The sequence below is a fragment of the Nanorana parkeri genome, unplaced genomic scaffold (assembly GCF_000935625.1).
Source record: "Nanorana parkeri isolate BGI_ZX_2015 unplaced genomic scaffold, ASM93562v1 scaffold239, whole genome shotgun sequence".
Taxonomy (NCBI): domain Eukaryota; kingdom Metazoa; phylum Chordata; class Amphibia; order Anura; family Dicroglossidae; genus Nanorana; species Nanorana parkeri.
Window position 1 is genome coordinate 5,585 of NW_017306507.1, and position 19,065 is coordinate 24,649.

General features: G+C 43.8%; 1 protein-coding gene across 2 annotated transcripts in view; it reads left to right on the plus strand.

Moving 5' to 3' along the window:
- The first annotated feature begins 527 nt into the window (after window positions 1-527).
- Window positions 528-19,065, plus strand: part of TTC39B (tetratricopeptide repeat domain 39B) — a 76,205-nt gene continuing 57,667 nt past the window's right edge. For both annotated transcript variants that reach the window (XM_018556483.1, XM_018556484.1), the window contains exon 1: window positions 528-811. In XM_018556483.1, coding sequence (XP_018411985.1) covers window positions 575-811 — 237 coding nt within the window. In that variant the 5' untranslated portion in view covers window positions 528-574. The remainder of the gene's footprint in view (window positions 812-19,065) is intronic.

The window sequence follows — 19,065 nt, forward strand, 5'->3', positions numbered from 1 at the left end:
GCATTAAGGCATAGCACAGGTAAAGTAAGGACTCACACTTTGGGCATCTGGCCATTGTAGCAGGGGAGGGACTGGTTAGCCTGGAGGTGGTTGGTAGTGGTAGTCCCAGAAGCTGGTCTGTAGAGCAGGATCATGGGTGAAGAGAGTCCAGGTCACAGCCGAGGACCACCAGGCAGGCTAGCAGGCAAAGATGAGGGGACAAAGGAGACTGGATCCTGGGTGCGGGGTCCAAGGGAGCCGAGGACCACCAGAAAAGTCAGCCTGGACAGGTAGAATGAGGGACACACTTGCGAGCCCTGCTCAGGTATTAAAACAGGTGGCTATGTGGGGGGAGGGGACCTGTGACAGGCAAATGGGACTAGATTGGATGTCTAGGTGCACACTCAGTCTCTCTATATGAATATTCGGCCATAGTTTCGGCTTGCCATATGGAAGGGATGGAGCTGAGATAAGTACAGAGCGTTGTGTACCCCGGTAATGAGACACACTCACACAGGTACCTCACACCTCGAGTGGTAAGAGTCCGGTGTCCCCCTCCCCAGCTGTGTGCAGAGCGGAGAGCGCACGCCTGCCTATGAAATGTTATATGAGAAGGTGTGTCTGGAGGAGGCTCGTCTTCGGGCACACACATCGAAGGAGGAGACTCGAGATCCGATTCCTGAGCGCTGAAAGCTCCGAGCAGATCCTTCCCACGAGTGTGCCGGGCTGCGAGTCACCGTGCACTGGACACAGCGGGGGTAGTGACATTCCACGGGACAAAGCCGGAAACATGGCGCACGTCAGGAACGGGACGGAGTACGAAGCCGATGAGGTACACGGGGCGATGTCCGAGCACAGTGTGGGTGGCATGGTGACTGAGCTACACTCTCCCTGGTGTGGAAGGGGTGAGCGGAGCTGTCAGAATCATGTTGGTGGGGATCGCACAGCGCGTTGCTATGTAGCGACTGTCAGTGAGGAGTGTGGATGATAACAGGTGGTTGGTGTAGCTGTCCCGCCTGCTCTGTGTACACAGGTAGACAAGGACGGACTCTGAGTAACTGGATCGCCCAGCATCCTACCATGTAAATGAGGATCGGGTTTCCCTATATATATATATATATATATATATATATGCGGGTGATTGCAGGCTTACACAGGGACTCTGCCTGGCCGCTCTAATAGAAGATGTGTGATCGTCCATGACTGTTTATGGAAGAAAAGTCATTCAGTCGTGCTAAGTGCATGTGAGTATGTTGTACTGCACGGCAACCGGCGTCACGTGACCGGCCCTGCACATTTGGCGCACCATTGACCTGTCAGAAGGGTGATCATATACCCGGGTGACAGGGCACATGACAATGGCGGTGCACACGTATGTTCTTCCATCTAATATTAGATGGTTGGGGAGCAGACTGCCTTCTGTTCATGGTTGTCAGGGTGACGGGCACATGGGAGATGGCATCATTACATACACATGCATCTCTGATCACTGTGTGGGCTCCATTACTGTCATATCACACTCCTCGGATCTTGTCTTCACTGATGGGAGCAGATTTTGTTATTACATTTCGATTGTTTAGTAAGTCATGATGAATGCTGAATTCTACGAAAAAGCAAATATTGTCTAATTACAAAATGTCTGTTATCATTTGAATCTTCCTAGGCTTTGATTATTTTTCCCCCCCTCAAAGAATGAAACAACTGCCCTTCCTGTAATAAAGACCAGTCACTTCTGCTCCTGCAGGGTGACTGGTCTTGTCTCTGCCCCCTCCTGTAGGTTTTTGCAGGCAGTCTGTAGTGGGTGGGTCCTTCCCACAGCTCTCTTCTCTGCATTGTGATTATGTCAACACTAATTTTAGGACCCATGCACACTGGCATCTGGCCATTCCTGCATCTGTCCATGGTTGTCTGCATGTAATCGTACATGGAACGATTACTTGCGGATTGGCAAAAAAGCTTGTCTCTGGATGAAAGCGCTCTGAGGGGAAATTATGAAAACTGGCGCAAACAAAATCTGGAGCAGCTGTCCGTGGCAACCAATCAGCTTCTCTCTTTCATTTTTAAAACTTAAATTAACAAACTGAGGAGGGAAGCTGATTGGTTGCCCTGGGCAACTGCTCCACATTTTGTCTGCTCCAGTTTTGATAAATTCCCCTCTCTGTGTCCTGGGAGAACCATCTCTCCCGATCCAGTACACGTACAATTACATGCGTACTGCTGCAGACAGATGTGGCCATTGTCAGCCTTTCAATAATGGAATGGGCCCAGCACCAGGCACTGAAGGGACGCACCTGGAATCTGTAGGTTCTTGCTGCGGGAATCCTCAGACACCCTTATGCATGAGGTCTTACAAGATGATATCTGGGTTTGTAAAGGCATTTGGTGCACACAAAGCTTCTTTGTAGCTGTTAAGGTTTAAAGGGAAATTCTACCTTTTAGAAAAAGATTATATATACACACTTCATAAAAGAAAAAAGGTGCATTTAGTATTTTTTGTTTTCTTGTATTGGAGCCAGTGAAGCATTACAACCCTGATCAGTGGATTGCAGGTGCAATGATCTGGCTCCAGCAGACTCTTCCTTTCATGCATTGATAATGTTTCCATGCATTTCTACAGCCTTATGAATTGTTTGTTTTGCCCAATGACAAGTAATCTTTCTTGTGACATCAAGTGTCATTAAGCATTGTCTTCCTTCAAGCTTCCTCTGTCCATGGTTTCTTGTGTAGTTGTATTGCAATCTTGTGTCCTAGCTGCTGTGCCTGTGCGTATGGCAATAGCTGCAGCTTTGGTGGTGGGTGGCATTGTACAGCGCTGGCCGCGCTCCGACCAGGCAGGTGAAGGCGTCGAGATCCATCATTCTGCAGACTTGTCTCTCCATCTCATCTGCAGCCTGCATTGAGTTGAAATTCCCGGTTATGGCAAAAAACGATAGGTGAATGTTCCATTAGGCCAGGATCACACCTAGGTGTTTTCGGTTTTACACATTCTTGTGCAATCGTTTTCTGCGTGTTTTTGCATTTAAACACAGATATACATAGAGATATCTGTTGGGACCAAAACCACGTGACATCCGCCTAAAAATAGCTCCTGCATCTTTTTGCATGACAGGTGTTTTCGTTCACGCAACGTTAAGGTGTGAACTGTTGCCATTGACTTGTGTTGAAATATGTCTTTTGCTAGTTTGCAAAAACGCTTAGGTGTGAACCAGGCCTGAAAGTCTATAGAGCCAAAATCGCTCTAAGTCACTCCAATTACCTTTTTTGATGCCCCTTGCTGCGATCATCTTCTTCATTCCACTCGTTTCTGATTGTCCCTCCAGTGCTGGTGTCGGTCTCTGATCCACCACAGACTCCTGTCCCATGGTGTCTGTCCAATGTGCAGGCTACATTCATTGAGTTTCATCGTCTCTCCTCTCCCCTCTACTGCGCATGTGCCCGCACACTTCTCCACAGCTGTTCGGGAGGCGGGAGAGCTTCAGCTGGGAGTGAGCGGTGCTAGAATAGGGAAGTATTTAGGTATTTGCCTCATTTCTTTTTTAATCATGGGGTATATATATCTACTGTTTGCTAGCAGTAGATATATGCCACAAAACAATAGTTTAATTATACTGTAAGGTACAACATGGCCACTGCACTTTGTATCTATTGCTGAAACCCCTAGGAATCATTGAGCTTGAAATGTACAGTAGTTAGCTGGGTTAAAAGATGGGACTCTTATCGGTTGTTATGCTTTCCACAGTAGGATTGCCCTTTGCACTGCTTTATTCAATACATATACTCTTGTCAATCATCTTTGGCTCTAAACAAATCGACGTGCATGGAAACATGTTCTGTGTCAAAAGGGCCTTACTGAATTACGAAAAATGTATTGGAGTACAAAGAATGGTTTATCAATGACTGGGTGTGCGGCTGTACTAGATTCTTGTCCTAGTGATTGTTCCGTCATATGCTCGGTTTTCTTCCAGTAACAATTTACTGTTTGCACTCCTTTTCCTATATACTGGAGCAGACAAAATCTGGAGCAGCTATGCATGACAACCAATCAGCTTCTCTTTCATTTTCAAATCTCAGCTGGACAAACTGAAGAGAGAAGCTGATTGGTTGTAGTCTGTTTGGATTGCATTTACTTTGGTGCTGCAATTATGAACGAGTGTGACACCCAGTCGGTTGAGAGCTGAAATAAGCACAGGGGTAACCTGTTTACTTTCCTAAGTAATTTTGGGAAATGGAATTACTTGCTCAAATCTGGCCCCCTCTCCTGCTATACTTGCCTTTCTGCAACAGGTCCTTCCCCTCTGCCGGTACGGGTGTACTATCTGTAACTCATACTACCGTCCAGCGCAGCCCTGTGCTATGGATCATTTTCTTATTTCCATAATTGATTAGTTAGCCGATTTATTAACTTTGTATTAATCGGATAAAATCAAATAAAAATACCATAATTTATTTAATATAAAAAAAACCCCGCAGCATTAGACATAACGTTTACAAAATGTTTCTTAAAATTTGTCAGGTCGAAACTGAAAATTACTCTTCCGTGTGTGTGTGTGTGTGTGTGTGTGTGTGTGTGTGTGTATGATGACTTTGTTGGGCTGCCTCGTGACTCCACGAGATGTTGAAAGGTGATGCGAGGAATCTGACACTGCACTGTTGCCCTTCTGTTGTCTTGTACCAGTCTTGCCACTCTCTGCCTCCGTTCTGCCCTAACATTGACTAGTCGCTGACGGCCACAATTCGCACGTTCAGACCCAGATTTTCTGCTGACAGTCCAGTCTTTAAACACTTTAACAACAGCTGCTCTTGAACATGTAACAAATTCTGCTGTTTTGCTGATACTCGCTCCATGGCTCCGAGCGCCAACAATCATCCCACGTTCAAAGGCTGTTAAATTGAGTTGTTTACCCATATATTCAGAAAAAAAAATCACTTCTGTCGTGGTAAACAACCTGCTTCCCTATTTATAATGGTCTGGCCCTCTAGCAACTTCAGCGCGAAAGTATAGCTAATTTGCCTACAAACGTCAGGTGGTCATAATAATCTGGCTATATATATATATATATATACACATACACATACACACTGTATTGTGACCACCTCCATGGCCACAGGTATATAAAATCAAGCACCTAGGCATGCAGACGCTTCTACAAACATTTGTGAAAGAATGGGTCGCTCTCAGGAGCTCAGGGAATTCAAGCATTGCACCGTGATAGGTTGCCACCTGTGCAATAAGTCCATCCGTGAAATGTTCTTGCTTCTAAATATTCCACGATCAACTACCGTTTCCCCGAAAATAAGACACTGTCTTATATTTTTTGTGGCTCAAAAAAAACACACTAGGTCTTATTTTTGGGGTAGGTCTTATTTTTTTTTTTTAATGTATAACAATCCAAATTAAATAATCCAAAATGGCAAAGTTGAGAATTGGGTGATCAGGGCAATCAGGGGTGCCATACGTTTCCAAGAGCAATTTGGTAACCAGAATGAGTGAAGCGCACTTTCACTATAGATTCCTCACAGGCGGAGTACATTTGGTATCACTCCGCCTGTGACAGGAGCCGGCGCTATAGAGGAAACATCGGCCTTTGCGGCTCTGCTCCCTGAGCTGCCGCCTCGCTTCCTCTATCGCTGGCACCGCTGATTCTCTCCCGCAGCTCTTCAAGTTCCTCTTATGCCACCGCCGGCCCTGCGAATGGTCATAACTAGGTCTTATTTGTGGGGTAGGTCTTATATTTTAGCAATTCCCAAAAATGGTACTAGGTCTTAATTTCGGGGTAGGTCTTATTTTTGGGGAAACAGGGTATTAGTGGTATTATAACAAAGTGGAAGCAACTGGGAACAACAGCAACTCGGCAACTAAGTTGGCCGCGTAAAATGCAGAGCGGGGGGAGGGCGCATGATGAAGCACACAGTGCGCAGAAGTTGCCAACTGTCTGCAGAGTCAATAGCTACAGACCTCCAAACTTCATGTGGCCTTCAGATTGGTACAACAACGGTGCATAGAGAGCTTCATGGAATGGGTTCCAAGCTCACTGTTGTGATGGACTACAATCTCAATACAAATTAGTGAACTAAACATGAAATTGTAGTCCATCACAGGAGTAAGCTTGGAGCGGTGGCTATCTTACAACACACACAGGGACCATGGGGAACAAAAGTAGCCCCCCTCCAGAAGGAAGGATAGTATCGGCACTAGAGATGGAACGCGCTGGGAAAAAAACGAAAAATTGATGGGGAATTTTTTTTTTTTTCTCTGGAAAAATTGAAATTAAAAAAGTGTGGAATATGTTATTTTACAATGATAAATACATATTTGACATGTTATTCAAACTATATAACATGAAGACCTTAATGAAAGATTTCTGAGACTTTGCTTCCTACAGTTGGGTGATTGTTGGTATGATAGTAGATGATAGTTTCTGTCCTTGCAGGTAAGCGGGTACATTTGTCTGACAAATTAGTTTATCTTTATAACCTTTTAAATGATTCCAAATAATGTTCTACGCCATCAAAGTATAATATTTACCTATAGTCTGCTCAGTAAATGTGTTTTGTTTTCCTTCTCTCAGTAAAATGGTGAGACCAACATCTAGAGCAGTGGTTCTCAACCTTTCTAGGGCCGGGACCCCTTGGTAACATTTGCCAAGTTGTGGTGACCCCCAACTGTAAAATTTAGGGTTGACTGCAGTAGAGCTGCAACAGTTAATCGATTTAGTCGATTAAAATCGACGATTGAAAACGTTGGCAACGTTTTCGATCGTCGATTCGTCGGCTATCGATTGATTTGCCTGTTCGGGGCTGTTCCTGGCTCCACATGCGGATGATTTATTTTTTTCTGACTTACGGCGGCCGGGGCTCCAATGTCAGGAAAAAAAAAAAAAAAACGTTCGCAGCCAAAGGTTTACTCTGCTCGATCGAGCAGATTAAACTTTTCCGGGAGAAAGTTCCGGGCGGCCGGGAGCCGCTATCTAATAGCGGGAGACTCCCGGTGACCCCTGGCAAATTGTCATTCGACCCCAGAAGGGGTCCCGACCCACAGATTGAGAACCGCTGATCTAGAGCCTTGGTTCTCAGCTGGTGGGTCGTGACCCAAAAGTGGGTCAGGACCCCATGTTCAGTGGGTCAACGTATGCCTTCCACTTTTCTAGGTGAGAGGCTCCTCAGCCTCCCCATTGCACAGCACTGCCAGTTCTCACTCCAAGCAGCCATTCAAAATATGCTGCCCGGCACCAAATGTCAGCTTGGGATGGGGCTATGGCCGAGAGGGTGCTCCATCCATACGTGCATTGCTTACAGCTCCATCACGTGTCAGTAGAGGTGCCTGGACCAGGGTGCCATCACATTCTAGGTCCTGGCACCTCTACAGGACACGCAAGGGAGCTGTACCAGCAATGCATGTATGAATGGAGCTCTGTCACAGCACAGCAGCCCACACTGGACCACAGGTTGAGGATCCACCCCAGTTCTCGTAAGATAGGGAGACTGGGTGGATCTTAAAAAAATAAATACATTTGTAAATAAATGTCTGAGTGTGTTAGATTGTGTCCATGGTTGTGTGTGTCTGTCAGTGTTTTTAGGGTCCGTTCACACTAGTACAGTAATCACACAGACCTGTGCGATTAACGCACTGTACCGCGCAACATCGCACCTACCGCGAATTCTGGTGCGGGAGGTGTGTTGCATTGCCATTCATTTAAATGGCACCCCAAACGCACCTCCCACCCACAGTTCGATCGCCCGCACTGGACCGCGCAGTACCGCAATGCCGTGTGTTCTTTTGTGGTGCGACTTGACCACGGTCAAATGTGGGTCCTGAGGTTACACAGGTTGAGAACCACTGCTCTAGAGTTTGAAAACATTTCCACAGTGCAACTTCTGCTGAGTGCAAAGCTGCAATTTGCAAATTATGTTCTTGCTTGTTTTGTTGTTTTTGAGGGAAAGGGGGTGGTTCTCATGTATACTTGAAATGTTATTAACATATACAGTCCTTGTTGTTCCATTTGTAATACATAAAAAAATAAAAAGCAACTTTAGTTTATTTACTGAATAAGCTGTACTTTTATTTCAAGCATAATACTTTTATATACACTGCATTTCACGTTTCTAGTATAACAAAAGGACTTTCAATTTGTAAAATATATTCCACACATACCGGTGCTCGCTCACTCCTCGATCCTGTGACGGCAGAGAGCCGTGACAGGAGAGGGACTGTATTCCCCCCTCCCCTGTCCGATCCTCCAGCTCTGACTGTCGGAACGGACGGTGGAGGGGGCGTGTACAGCTGGCTCTGCCTCCAGATAGGCAGAGCCAGCTGTCACTCACGCAGCTGGGCGGATCCAGACATAATTGTCGGGATCCGTTCCGGCTGCGGCGTCTCAGTATAACTCGCGGTATACTGAGCTTAGGGTGACGGGAGGACGCTAGTTTGTGTCCTCCCGTTACCCTTAGGAGAACTATGGGGAAAGCCCTAACCCCATCGTTCTCCTTTAATGGAGTACAAATGCAGTGACGTCTACCTCTTATCCTTGTAACTTTGGTACACAGGGACTGGGAGGAATAGCCTGTAGGAGCCAGAGCATTGTGCCCAACGTAAAGGAACAATAAATGCAATTTTTTTTTTATTATGAATGTGCAAGCAATTATGATTTATGTATTTTTTTTTTTTTTTGTAAACGGTGGCCTATACCTTTTTGAGGTTTGAACTGAATTGACAGAGAACTTACCTGAGATTTACCTTATTACGTCCTGTGCTGTAATCCATTTTTTTTTTTCTTAGCACAAGTTTCCGTTTGATGCCAGCAGTTTATAAAATTGTTACCTCATCTGAAGATGTCATATCTGAAGTATCCATATAGCAGTGTTTTGAAAGCTACAAGCAGGCAATAGGCTGTATAATGTCAGTGAACAACATTGCTTTTGCGGTTTACCTTGTTCAATCACCATGACACCATCATACCATTTGAATATATAGCAGCTGTTTATGCTAGAGAGAGATGCTGGACTCATTCTAAAGTAAACTGTAATTTCTCTATATAAATATGTTGGGAACTTTGGTTGTGTTGGCGGCTACAGGCAATATTCTGCCAGAATGCCGTAGCACAAAGCGATACAATCGGCAATTCTTGTATTGAATATTTGTATCTGGCTCCAATATACCATTTCAGACCTGACATCAGGAGAGCAGTGAAAGGGAAACCTTTACTGACAGCAATATAAGCACTGTTTTGCTGACCTCCTTCTTAAGCTGGGTATACACAGTACTTGGTTTGAAAAAATTCCTTTTCGGAATATTCTCTAATAGTTCATGGTGTCCGTTCGACTTTCTGCTTCAACCGTAGTGATGAGGAGCAAAATGGAAAATCAATTATGAACAAAGGAAATTCTTACATCGAATGTGGTTTACGTTCAGGAAATTCCATTCATTTCCAAAATGGAATGTTAAAATCAAACCAAACTTCGAGCGGAACTCATTCTGATTATCGAATGTTCTGACAATCTTTCTTGAATTAAAATCCACCAGTGCTTTAGAATACTAAAGATACCTGCGCGTTCAACTACGTTGCAACGCCTGCTACTGCATTGCTCTGCATTGTGTGGTTGAAAAAAAGTAGTGCATGTGCTACTTTTTTCAACTGCGTTGCAACGCACGGTATTGTAATACCAATAATAGCTGTGCGGTTGAGCACATTGGAATTTTTAGTGTTCTAAAGATTCATAAAGCTGATACTTAAACTGGCCATACACCTATAGATTATCTGCAGATTTTCTGTGGTCAGATGGAAAAAGAACAACAGATTCCTCCATCTACGCTAAACTGTGTGGGTGGAGGAATCTCCCACTGGGCCAAGCTTCAGTATCTTGCTAGTCGGCCCCGCTGGCTATCAAAATACCTGAACAATCTGATTGGATGCAGGCATTGTTCAGGTGTTTTGAGAACCAGCGGGGCCGTCTAGTAAGATACTGAAGCTTGGCCCAGTGGGAGATTCCTCCACCCACACAGTTTAGCGTAGATGGAGGAATCTGTTGTTGTTTTTCCATCTGACCATAGAAAATCTGCAGAAAATCTATAGGTGTATGGTCAGCTTTAACCTATACGGTTTTATTACTCTGTGTGCCAATACTAGTCTTGATGTATGAATCCGCACAATCATTAACTCCCCACCAGTGAGATTAAAACTTTTCTGAAAAATGACCATTAAATGTTAAACTTTGAATCTGATTTGTGACTAATTTGAAATCATGTCAACTCCTTGCTTTTGATAGCTCTTGGGACAACAAGTGTAATAATTGAAAATATACCGAGGTGCACAGCATACGAAAAGGCTAATATTCTCAAAACTAGTTTTAATCCCTGCACTTGACTTCTGAAAACCTGCTACAGTATAAAAAAAATCTACAAAAAGTGTTTGACTTATAATAATGTAAAACTTTTGTTTTTAAGCAGGAAATTGCTCCTTTAAGAAACTTTGAATGCTACTCCTTAATCTGCAGGTACAATCTATAGTAGCTTGTTCGGAGGCCCCTTGTTAGAGCGGCTTAAAGTCCTAATATTAATCAGCAGCTTATGAAACACATGACTTTAATCATAGATAATGTGCGGCTAACCCTGGGACATGCGTGGTTCTAGAAGGCAAAAAACAGGCTTCCTTTGCTTCATCAGAATGATGTCTTGACTTTCTAAACAGCCTGATGTTACTCTTATATGTAAGAACTAAACACAAATCTGTAACAAAGTTTCCTTAGCAGCAAGCCTTTACATTATGTGAACAGGTGTGTCCTACAGAAGCCCTTCACTATTCCTGTACGTTAATAGTTAAATGCATTATGTATGAGTAATCAAGAGACGGTGATGTAATCATAAACTTTATATACTTGCGTCAGCAGTTCTATGTACCAGTATTAATAAATTATACAAATTGGTGTGCAGACCATGTGAGGAGAAGAAAAAATTACAGTAAACTCATGTTTAATACACATGGGGTATTGTTTACCCTTTTGAGGCTAATGCACAGAATTTTATTATGTCACGTTAGGACCGGTTAGGGCCGCCCATATGCTGTATAATAGCTCAATGTCACAATGACTGGCAGTCTGCTCTGTAATTGCTGGCAGTCATTACAGCGTGTTTGTAGTAGTGAGTCAGCAAGTAAATGGTGTTTCTTTTTATTTATTTTTTATTCCTTGTCCTCAAAGAATGAACTGCAGTGCCATTCATTTTATTTTATTCCTTAAAGGAGAACTATGAGGTGAGTGAAAAATCACTCATCCTCATAGTTCGAGCCGACGAGTTACAATGAAACTGTCACACGTCTGCTCAATAGATCGGGAAGTGAGCGAACACATACCGTCGCTCGCTCACTTCTCGATCATGTCCCTGCAGAGAGCCGTGACTGTCATTCACGGCTCCCTGCAGGGATTCCCCCCCTCCGATCCTCCAGCGCTGACTGGAGAAACGGATGGAGGAGTGGGTGGGTACAGCTATGCCTCTAGATAGGCAGAGCCCGCTGTCACTCACGCAGCTGGGTGGATCTCAACAGTAATGTCGGGATCTGTCCCGGCTGCAGCGTCTCAGTATACCGCAAGCTGTAGCCCGCTATATACTGAGATTTGGGTCAGGGGAGGAGGTAAGTATATGTCCTCCCGTGACCCTTAAGAGAACTATGGGGGGAAACACTTAACCAATAGTTCTCTTTTAACTTATTTGTCCACATCTTGTCCTCAAAGAATGAATTGCAGTGCCAATCATTGTAAATGGGACCCAAATGCACTGATACAGTGGCGGGCCACACACACACCACAACGCACGAATGCTGTAAGCTGCAATATATTAAATTTTTAGGTTTAGATACATTTACAAGGCAGGTTCAAGCAGAAGCATTACACTTTTTTTCAAATGTGACGGTTCAGTCACACCATAACTTTGCACTAAAGGCATGGTTTCCACTTGTTTAGGAAACAACATCACGCAGTGCAGTTCACGTTATGTGCTGATGCGTTACATTGCCGTTCGTTCTAAAATGGCACCCTAATGCATCTCCCGTTGATCCACAGTCGCATACGCTGCGTTGTCTTGACGACGCCCCGGAGGGCGGGGCGAAACGCGTCGACTCAGTATGTGTGTTTGAAGGACCTCACACTGCAAACGCTCCACAGGACAATCCAAGGAATGTTGGGGAAAATACACAAAGATTTAATGTGACGCTCCTCTGTGAAGTTCTGAGGACTTTTATTCACCCCACAAATTGGCCTGTATGGGGATATCCACAATGAAGATCTCTCAGAAATAGAAAATACCGGTGAATCCTTCATCACATCGGGATGGGAGACATGAACGAGTGAGTACTGATCGATCCGATCTTCACAAATTTTTATATATACACATGAAGTCTCGCCCGATTTATCAAACATCTTCTGACTAAGAAACAAACCCCAAACAGGTCCAAACTAGATCGCAACTCCTAAGACGTGAAAGGAAAGAGACACCTGAGATACACTGTATCTGTTCGAAAACTGTTACATTATAGTAACCAAAACGAACTCAATTAGGACATTAGTTCCTAAAGGACTTCCTCTTTGCAGGACTTTAGAGCAATTTCTCTCCCCACAATTCCGGCTTTTTCATCAACCATGGTTTATCTGCAACACTAATGGAATTTTTTCCTTCTTTTTGTTATTCTCCCCTTAGTTCACATATCCTGTGCTGACCTATTTTTGCCATGTGTGTGGCCATTGCTGTGAGAGAAAGTGTGAGTGAATAGCTAGACAGACGTCTGTCGTTTTTTAAGATTTTCAAGGAAGGCAATATAATGGTGCTGTTCAAATTATTTTAAAAATATATAATAAAAACGTTATTTTTATACTTTCATACATATCCCAGTCTTTTTTGGTAACAATCTTTTCTCAGTGATCCTCTATCACTGAGTACCCTCTTTTTTGCATATGCTGCGTTGCCATTGTACAGATGTAAAGGGGATAACACATGCATCAGAGCAGACACAGAATGCAGATAACATAAGCAGGAGAGGAGGGAGGTGAAAGGATTAAAACATATTTGAACTTGCATTTCTCCTTTTTGTGTTTGCTGCTGCAGCATGTTTTTACTAGGTAGTTAATAAATGAATTCATCCATTCTTACTCTTTTTACTCTCCCCTGCCTCTGATGTAAAAGGAAAGGGGGAGGGCTTGGCAATGTAAACAATGCCATGTGATTGCTGTGATAAGTTACAGTGATCACAGGACACAGAGCTGGCCCAAATGGGTCTGTGTCTAAAGCTGATGCTCTCCGCTGTCTAACGACTGCTGCAATTGGCCTGCGGGCCGGTACTTTGAGACCCCTGTGCTAGATATACCTATGGACAGCTATGACTCTTGTCAGCCTGTCATTGCTTTGTACAGGCTGATTGGCCGCAGCTGTCTGGAACCACCTGTGACTCCGGTACAAGAACCTGCTGATTCTTGCCACAGGAATCTACAGCCAGACATAAAATCCCCATGTGAATTACGCTTAACAAATTTTGATGACATTAATTGCAGTAAAGGAAAGGCATTTTTTCCCCCAGGTCTATTGTCTGTGTCTCATAAAAGGTGAACTCTACCCTTAAAAATGACACCAAAGACACCTTTAGAAAAGTTTTGTAATGGCAATTTACACACAGATGCTTATAAATAATTGCTGATGCCTTTTTCACTTAGGGCAGCTGAATCCATCTCACTTTATTTCATGGAAAGTGTGACCATGCATACAATTTCAGGAATACAAATGCCTTTCCCTGAGATCTCACTAGATATTGCAGATTACAGATGATTACAATGCACTGCTGATGTAACCTTTCCCAGGATGCATCACTTAGGCCCAGGAAGCATCCCTTGGGCCCGGATTACATCACTAATGCCTATGAGGACCAGGAAGTGGAAAAACAGGTAAAACCAACATATGTGGGGTCTATTCACGAAGCTGCCGAAGGATCTGGCCGTAGCTTCGGCCGATCCTTCGGCTAGCTTCAGCCCCAGGACCCTTTTGGTTCAGTAGAACCGAAGGGGTGCTGTACGGGCTATTTACAATAGCCTGTGCAGCTCCCGAACATGGCCGAGTGGCTCAGTGGAGCCGAACGCATATGCATCGGCTCGGCTGAGCCGTGCTGAAAGCCGAAGCTGGCCGGCCGACAGCCTGCTTCTGACAGCTGGGCGGAGCCAGCCGTGACCTTACGGCTGGCTTCGGCCACTTGCAGTGAGATCAGCGTCCCTGGTTACCAGCTAACCAGGGACACTGATCTCCAAACAGCTAACTCTCCCTGGCGCCCCGGAAGTCTCCTGCTCCCGGCCGCCAAGGAGAGAAACACTGCTGTAAAATTTACAGCAGCAGAGCCGCCGGACAATATGAAACTATTGGGCGGAGCTAGCTGTCACTGCTAGCTCCGCACAATCGTTTGCTGTTTACTTTTTTTAACTTTTTTCACTCTTTTTCTGTTCTGCTCGGTCCCTCTGAGGGACCGAGCAGAACAGCCAAGCCGAATGCCGCTCAGAGGCATTCGGCTATTCACTCACTGCTGTTCAGCATCTTTAAGAATAGCCCGAACAGCAGTGATTAGCATGTTCGGCCGAAACGAAGCCACACGAAGCCTGCCGATGTATGGCTGATTTCAGCCGATGTACGGCTGAAATCAGCCGTACCAGCCTGAAGTGAATAGCTGAACAGTGTTCGGCTCACTTCACTTCAGGTCGGTCATTCACTCGGCTGCCTACGGCAGCTTAGTGAATACACCCCATGTGTGTTTTAACTAATGAATGTAAGATGATTTCATATCAGCATGCAGAGCTGCATGGTGATGTGATTTTTAGTTAATAAGGGTAAATGTCCACTTTAAGGAGATTTCTCTTCATTCCCTGTGTCGTGGTGCAGGGAATGAAGGTGAGAGGAGATCACTCCAAAGTTATGGTTGTCACCAAAACAAGTGTCCCCATAGGAAGAGCTTCCTTCCTGTACTGTTCCAGCGACAACTCACAACTTTAGATTATTAGCCTCATTCCTAGTGACAATAGGAAGTCCTTGTTTATCCAATCAATCACTGGGACTGAAGGAACAAATCATGCTGTCTGGACTTATGAGTTGCAAACGCTGAAGGTTTTTTCTTCTTTGACAGTCAAGCTCTAAAGAGGTTTTGCAGCTTGTCAAAGGCGATTCAATCTTTTTCAGGCCTTAATCATATTGTTGGGTTAATTACTAACTTTAGCAGGGCAATTCATTACTCAGAGGAAGCTGACAAACCTCCTGTAGTTCCTAGACAGATGTTCTCATTCAAGATAGCACAAATCTGTGTATGCAGCACATGGCTAGACATGTGCAAATTAAAGCATAGTTCCTAGAGATCATAAGGAGTGTCGTAAACACCATTTTTAGAATTCTGTTGTGCCTCACAACATATTCATGAACCTGTTAGACCAAATTTATAAACCCGTTTCTATGTAGGCCAGCACTGAGGACAGCGTGTCCATACCAGAACGCTGTGTCTGATAAAATCACAGGCTTATGGAGTGCCCTGCCCGGTTACTGTACCTGTCACACAGGAAGGTGCAAAGGCCACGGAGTTTTCCCATTGGGTGAGCACAGCCTGATGGGGAATCTGAGAGACTAGTTCCCCATCATGTCTGACTTTCTTGCGATTGACAGTGGACAGCAGTGGGTTACATCCATATACGCCATTGGCTATTGAACCCAGCCACCGTTGTCTGCTGTCAGTTGCAAGATAGCGGAGCTGATGGGGGAAATAATCTGTCAACTCCCCCCCCACTACCCACGATTAATCCAACACTGTCATTGGGTGCTGTTGGCCCAGCTGACAGCTGAATGTGAACAAAAGTGGCGAGAATGCCGGTGGACATTAAACAGGTTTTGATTTGAGTAGATTAATACAGTGTTTTTATTGCTGTCTGTGCTAAGTAGTCACCAAAACAGAAAGTGATGGGAAATGCAATACATCACAGTTGTCACCAGAACAGGCAGAGGGTACATCTTTAAATGGGGACACCCGTTCTGGTGACAGCTATGCGGGTAATTCACCTCACTTTGTAAGTATTTACTTCTTTAAATGTCTTCTGGAAATTATAAGGCTGCTAGGGATTTCCAGGCATAAGTAGTTTTACTTGTATAGTGGTAAATGACTACAGTTGTCAATTATATTAATTTCCCTGCCCGTGTTTATGTATTTTTTTTTGCTTTTGGAGTCCTGTCATATGAAGGATACTCCCTGAGCTATTGGCTACAGTGCAGGTATTAATGAAGCTTACAAGACCCATTTTAATTGTCGGAGAGGAAATATTATGTTTCACTCTGCAGTAGGACACTGCACATGTACATTTATAGCACTTTTGATGGAATGACAAAGGAATACCAAGCATAAATATTCAGATGTTGTGACAGTTTACTGTTGATGTGTTTTTTGTAATTTTTAGTAAGTAAACTTTCGCACAATCTCACCCTCCAGCTCCATTGACAGCATAACCTCAAACGTTGGGGGCCAGCTGTCATTTTTAAGGAGCATTGGCTACCTGGCTTCTGCTATCTCTGCCTGGCCCTGCTTTACTGTATACATGACAGGGTTCTTTTTGAGGGATTGGTTCTTTAATAAAGATCTACAGCACTGGTGGGGTCTTTTAGTTCTATTCACTAAAGAGATGTTACAAGCGGTGTGTTATTTGGCACTGGACTCTCCACATAACTGTGACAGAGAAAGTAAGCTATTTATAAGAGCATGGGAGTGAGAATTCTGGGAAATATGGAGCACACGGTGTACTACTGTTAAAGGTGCAGTAAAAAGTAACTTTTATATAGTCAGTTATAGGAAATTGTGGATGGCTGTAGACGGAAAGGTGATTTTCAATAACCGTTTGATTACCATTAGGATGTTTTGCATATCCGTTTTATAAACATGCGATTATAGGTTAAATATGAATGGGGCCTTAGTGGTGTTATCTGAGAGCAGAGGTAGTCAAACTCTGACCCTCCAGCTGTGGTGAAACTACAAATCCTGTCATGCATCTGGCTTTGGAAGTCATGCCTGTGTCTTGCAGTACCTAATGGGATTTGTAGTTTCACCACAGCTGGAGGGTCAAAGTTTGCCTACACGTGTCTTAGAGCTTCAAGACTCTTGGTTGAGATGTTGCAGAATATATGTGTATTCTTTTTTTTTTTTTACTTCATGGTTTTTACCTACATTTCCACTGTGTACGCTAAAGCAGGGGTGAACAAATGAATATGGAATCCAGGAGCCAGCAGGATTTTATTTTTTTTAGGAGCCAGATTCATTGACAACTTGAAAAACTCAGTTAGGTGCCAGCTGTAATTTGTAAGAAGCATTGGCTACCTGGCTCATGGGATTTGTCCAGCACTGCCCTAAGGCCCGGCTTTAGGCTGGGTTCACACCTAGGCTCGGTAAAAAAACGTGCGACAAATGCACGTTTCCGAGTGCTACTTGGCTTTATCCCAATGGAAACGCGCGACAAAAACGCCCCAAAGAAGCTCCTGTACTTCTTTGGGCGTAGGACGTTTTGTAGCGCGTTCATACGGCCTGTAATACGCCCAGGTGTGAACCGTACCCATAAGAAAAAATGGGATTTTGGTGTTTGAGCGTTTTGCAGAGCGTTCGAACGCGCTACAAAACGCCCAGGTGTGAACCGGACCTAAGTTAAATTGGGGCAGGAGTCTGTATGCGGAAGAGAGATGAGCAAAAATGTCCTACAAGTTTTACTTCCAAAACCCTTCCACAAACACTACGGCTTGTAATGCACAAAGTTTTATATTATTGCAGATATCCTCACTAATGGTAGAAAAAAATGTACTTTAGAACTAATGTATGAAAGTCGTCCATTATCAATTTTGCTTCTTACCGTCATATGTGCAGTGCAGTCCAGGTGTAGAAATGAAATGAGGGTTTTGACTGACTGCTATAGGCAAGAAAGTAATCTATTTTCCTAAAGCAGCCTCTTCTCTTTTTTTTTGTACAATAATAGAAAAAACTGTTAATGGCACCTAAATGGGGTTTAACCCTTTTTGCTGGGGGGGGTTTTTTTGCACACATTATAATCCATATTTTAGGCCTGGAAATAACTTAAGTCCCCCCCGAAGTCTGTTTTGTGAAAGCACAGACCCAGTACAATAAAATGGGGGCAGTTGCATATTTTTATGTGGCATGATATTAGTGCAACTCTTTATCAAACCCACAATTTCAGTAAAAAATAATTTTTTAAGTCGATTTTTAGTGCACAAAAACACAATATAATATCCATTTTTTTTTTAAATATAGAAGATGAGGTTATGCCTAATACATAGATTCCTAACATCCCAAGTTAAAAGTTGTGCGCAGTCCTGAAAAAATATGGTACCCCAAATTGTCCATTGGCGACACTTTAAAAGCCTGTACAGGTCACCAGTTTACAGTTTACCGTGAATATTGGCCCTAGAATTATTGCTCTCACTCTGGCTTATACGGGAAAATATGTGCTACAATTGCCATTTTCGTATGTAAGCCACAAAAGTGTGTTATCTTAGTATGTGCTGCGACAGGGGAATCTTAATTTTTTTGCTCAGATGTTTACATTTAAAAAAAAATAAATACTTTATTGCAATCGCACATATTTGATAGCACTTAAGCAGTGACAGGTCCTCATTAAAGTGACATTAAACCCTCAGATTTTTTTACATAAACCAATACTGTAATGTGTGCCTCACTGTAATCCATGGTTGTTTCCCTTCTCTTTGCTGCTCTTCCTTTTAAATCCTTATCTCTTCTCATGCTTGGGGAGAACTTCCCTTTGCAGCTGAGTGCCTCTTCCTGTAGTGCTGGCTCAGGTTACAAGCCTATAGAAACGTATACACAGACACCGTGTATCCATTTCAGAGACAAGGCAGTCTGCTGCAAAACAGAAGTTCTGCCCCAGCATGAGAACTGATACAGATTTAAAAGGAAGAGCAGCAAAGAGAAGGGAAACAACCATGGATTACAGTAAGGCACACATTACAGTATTGTTTTATGTTGAAAAATCTGAGGGTTTAATGTCACTTTAAGGTATGGGAATGACTGCTCAGAAACC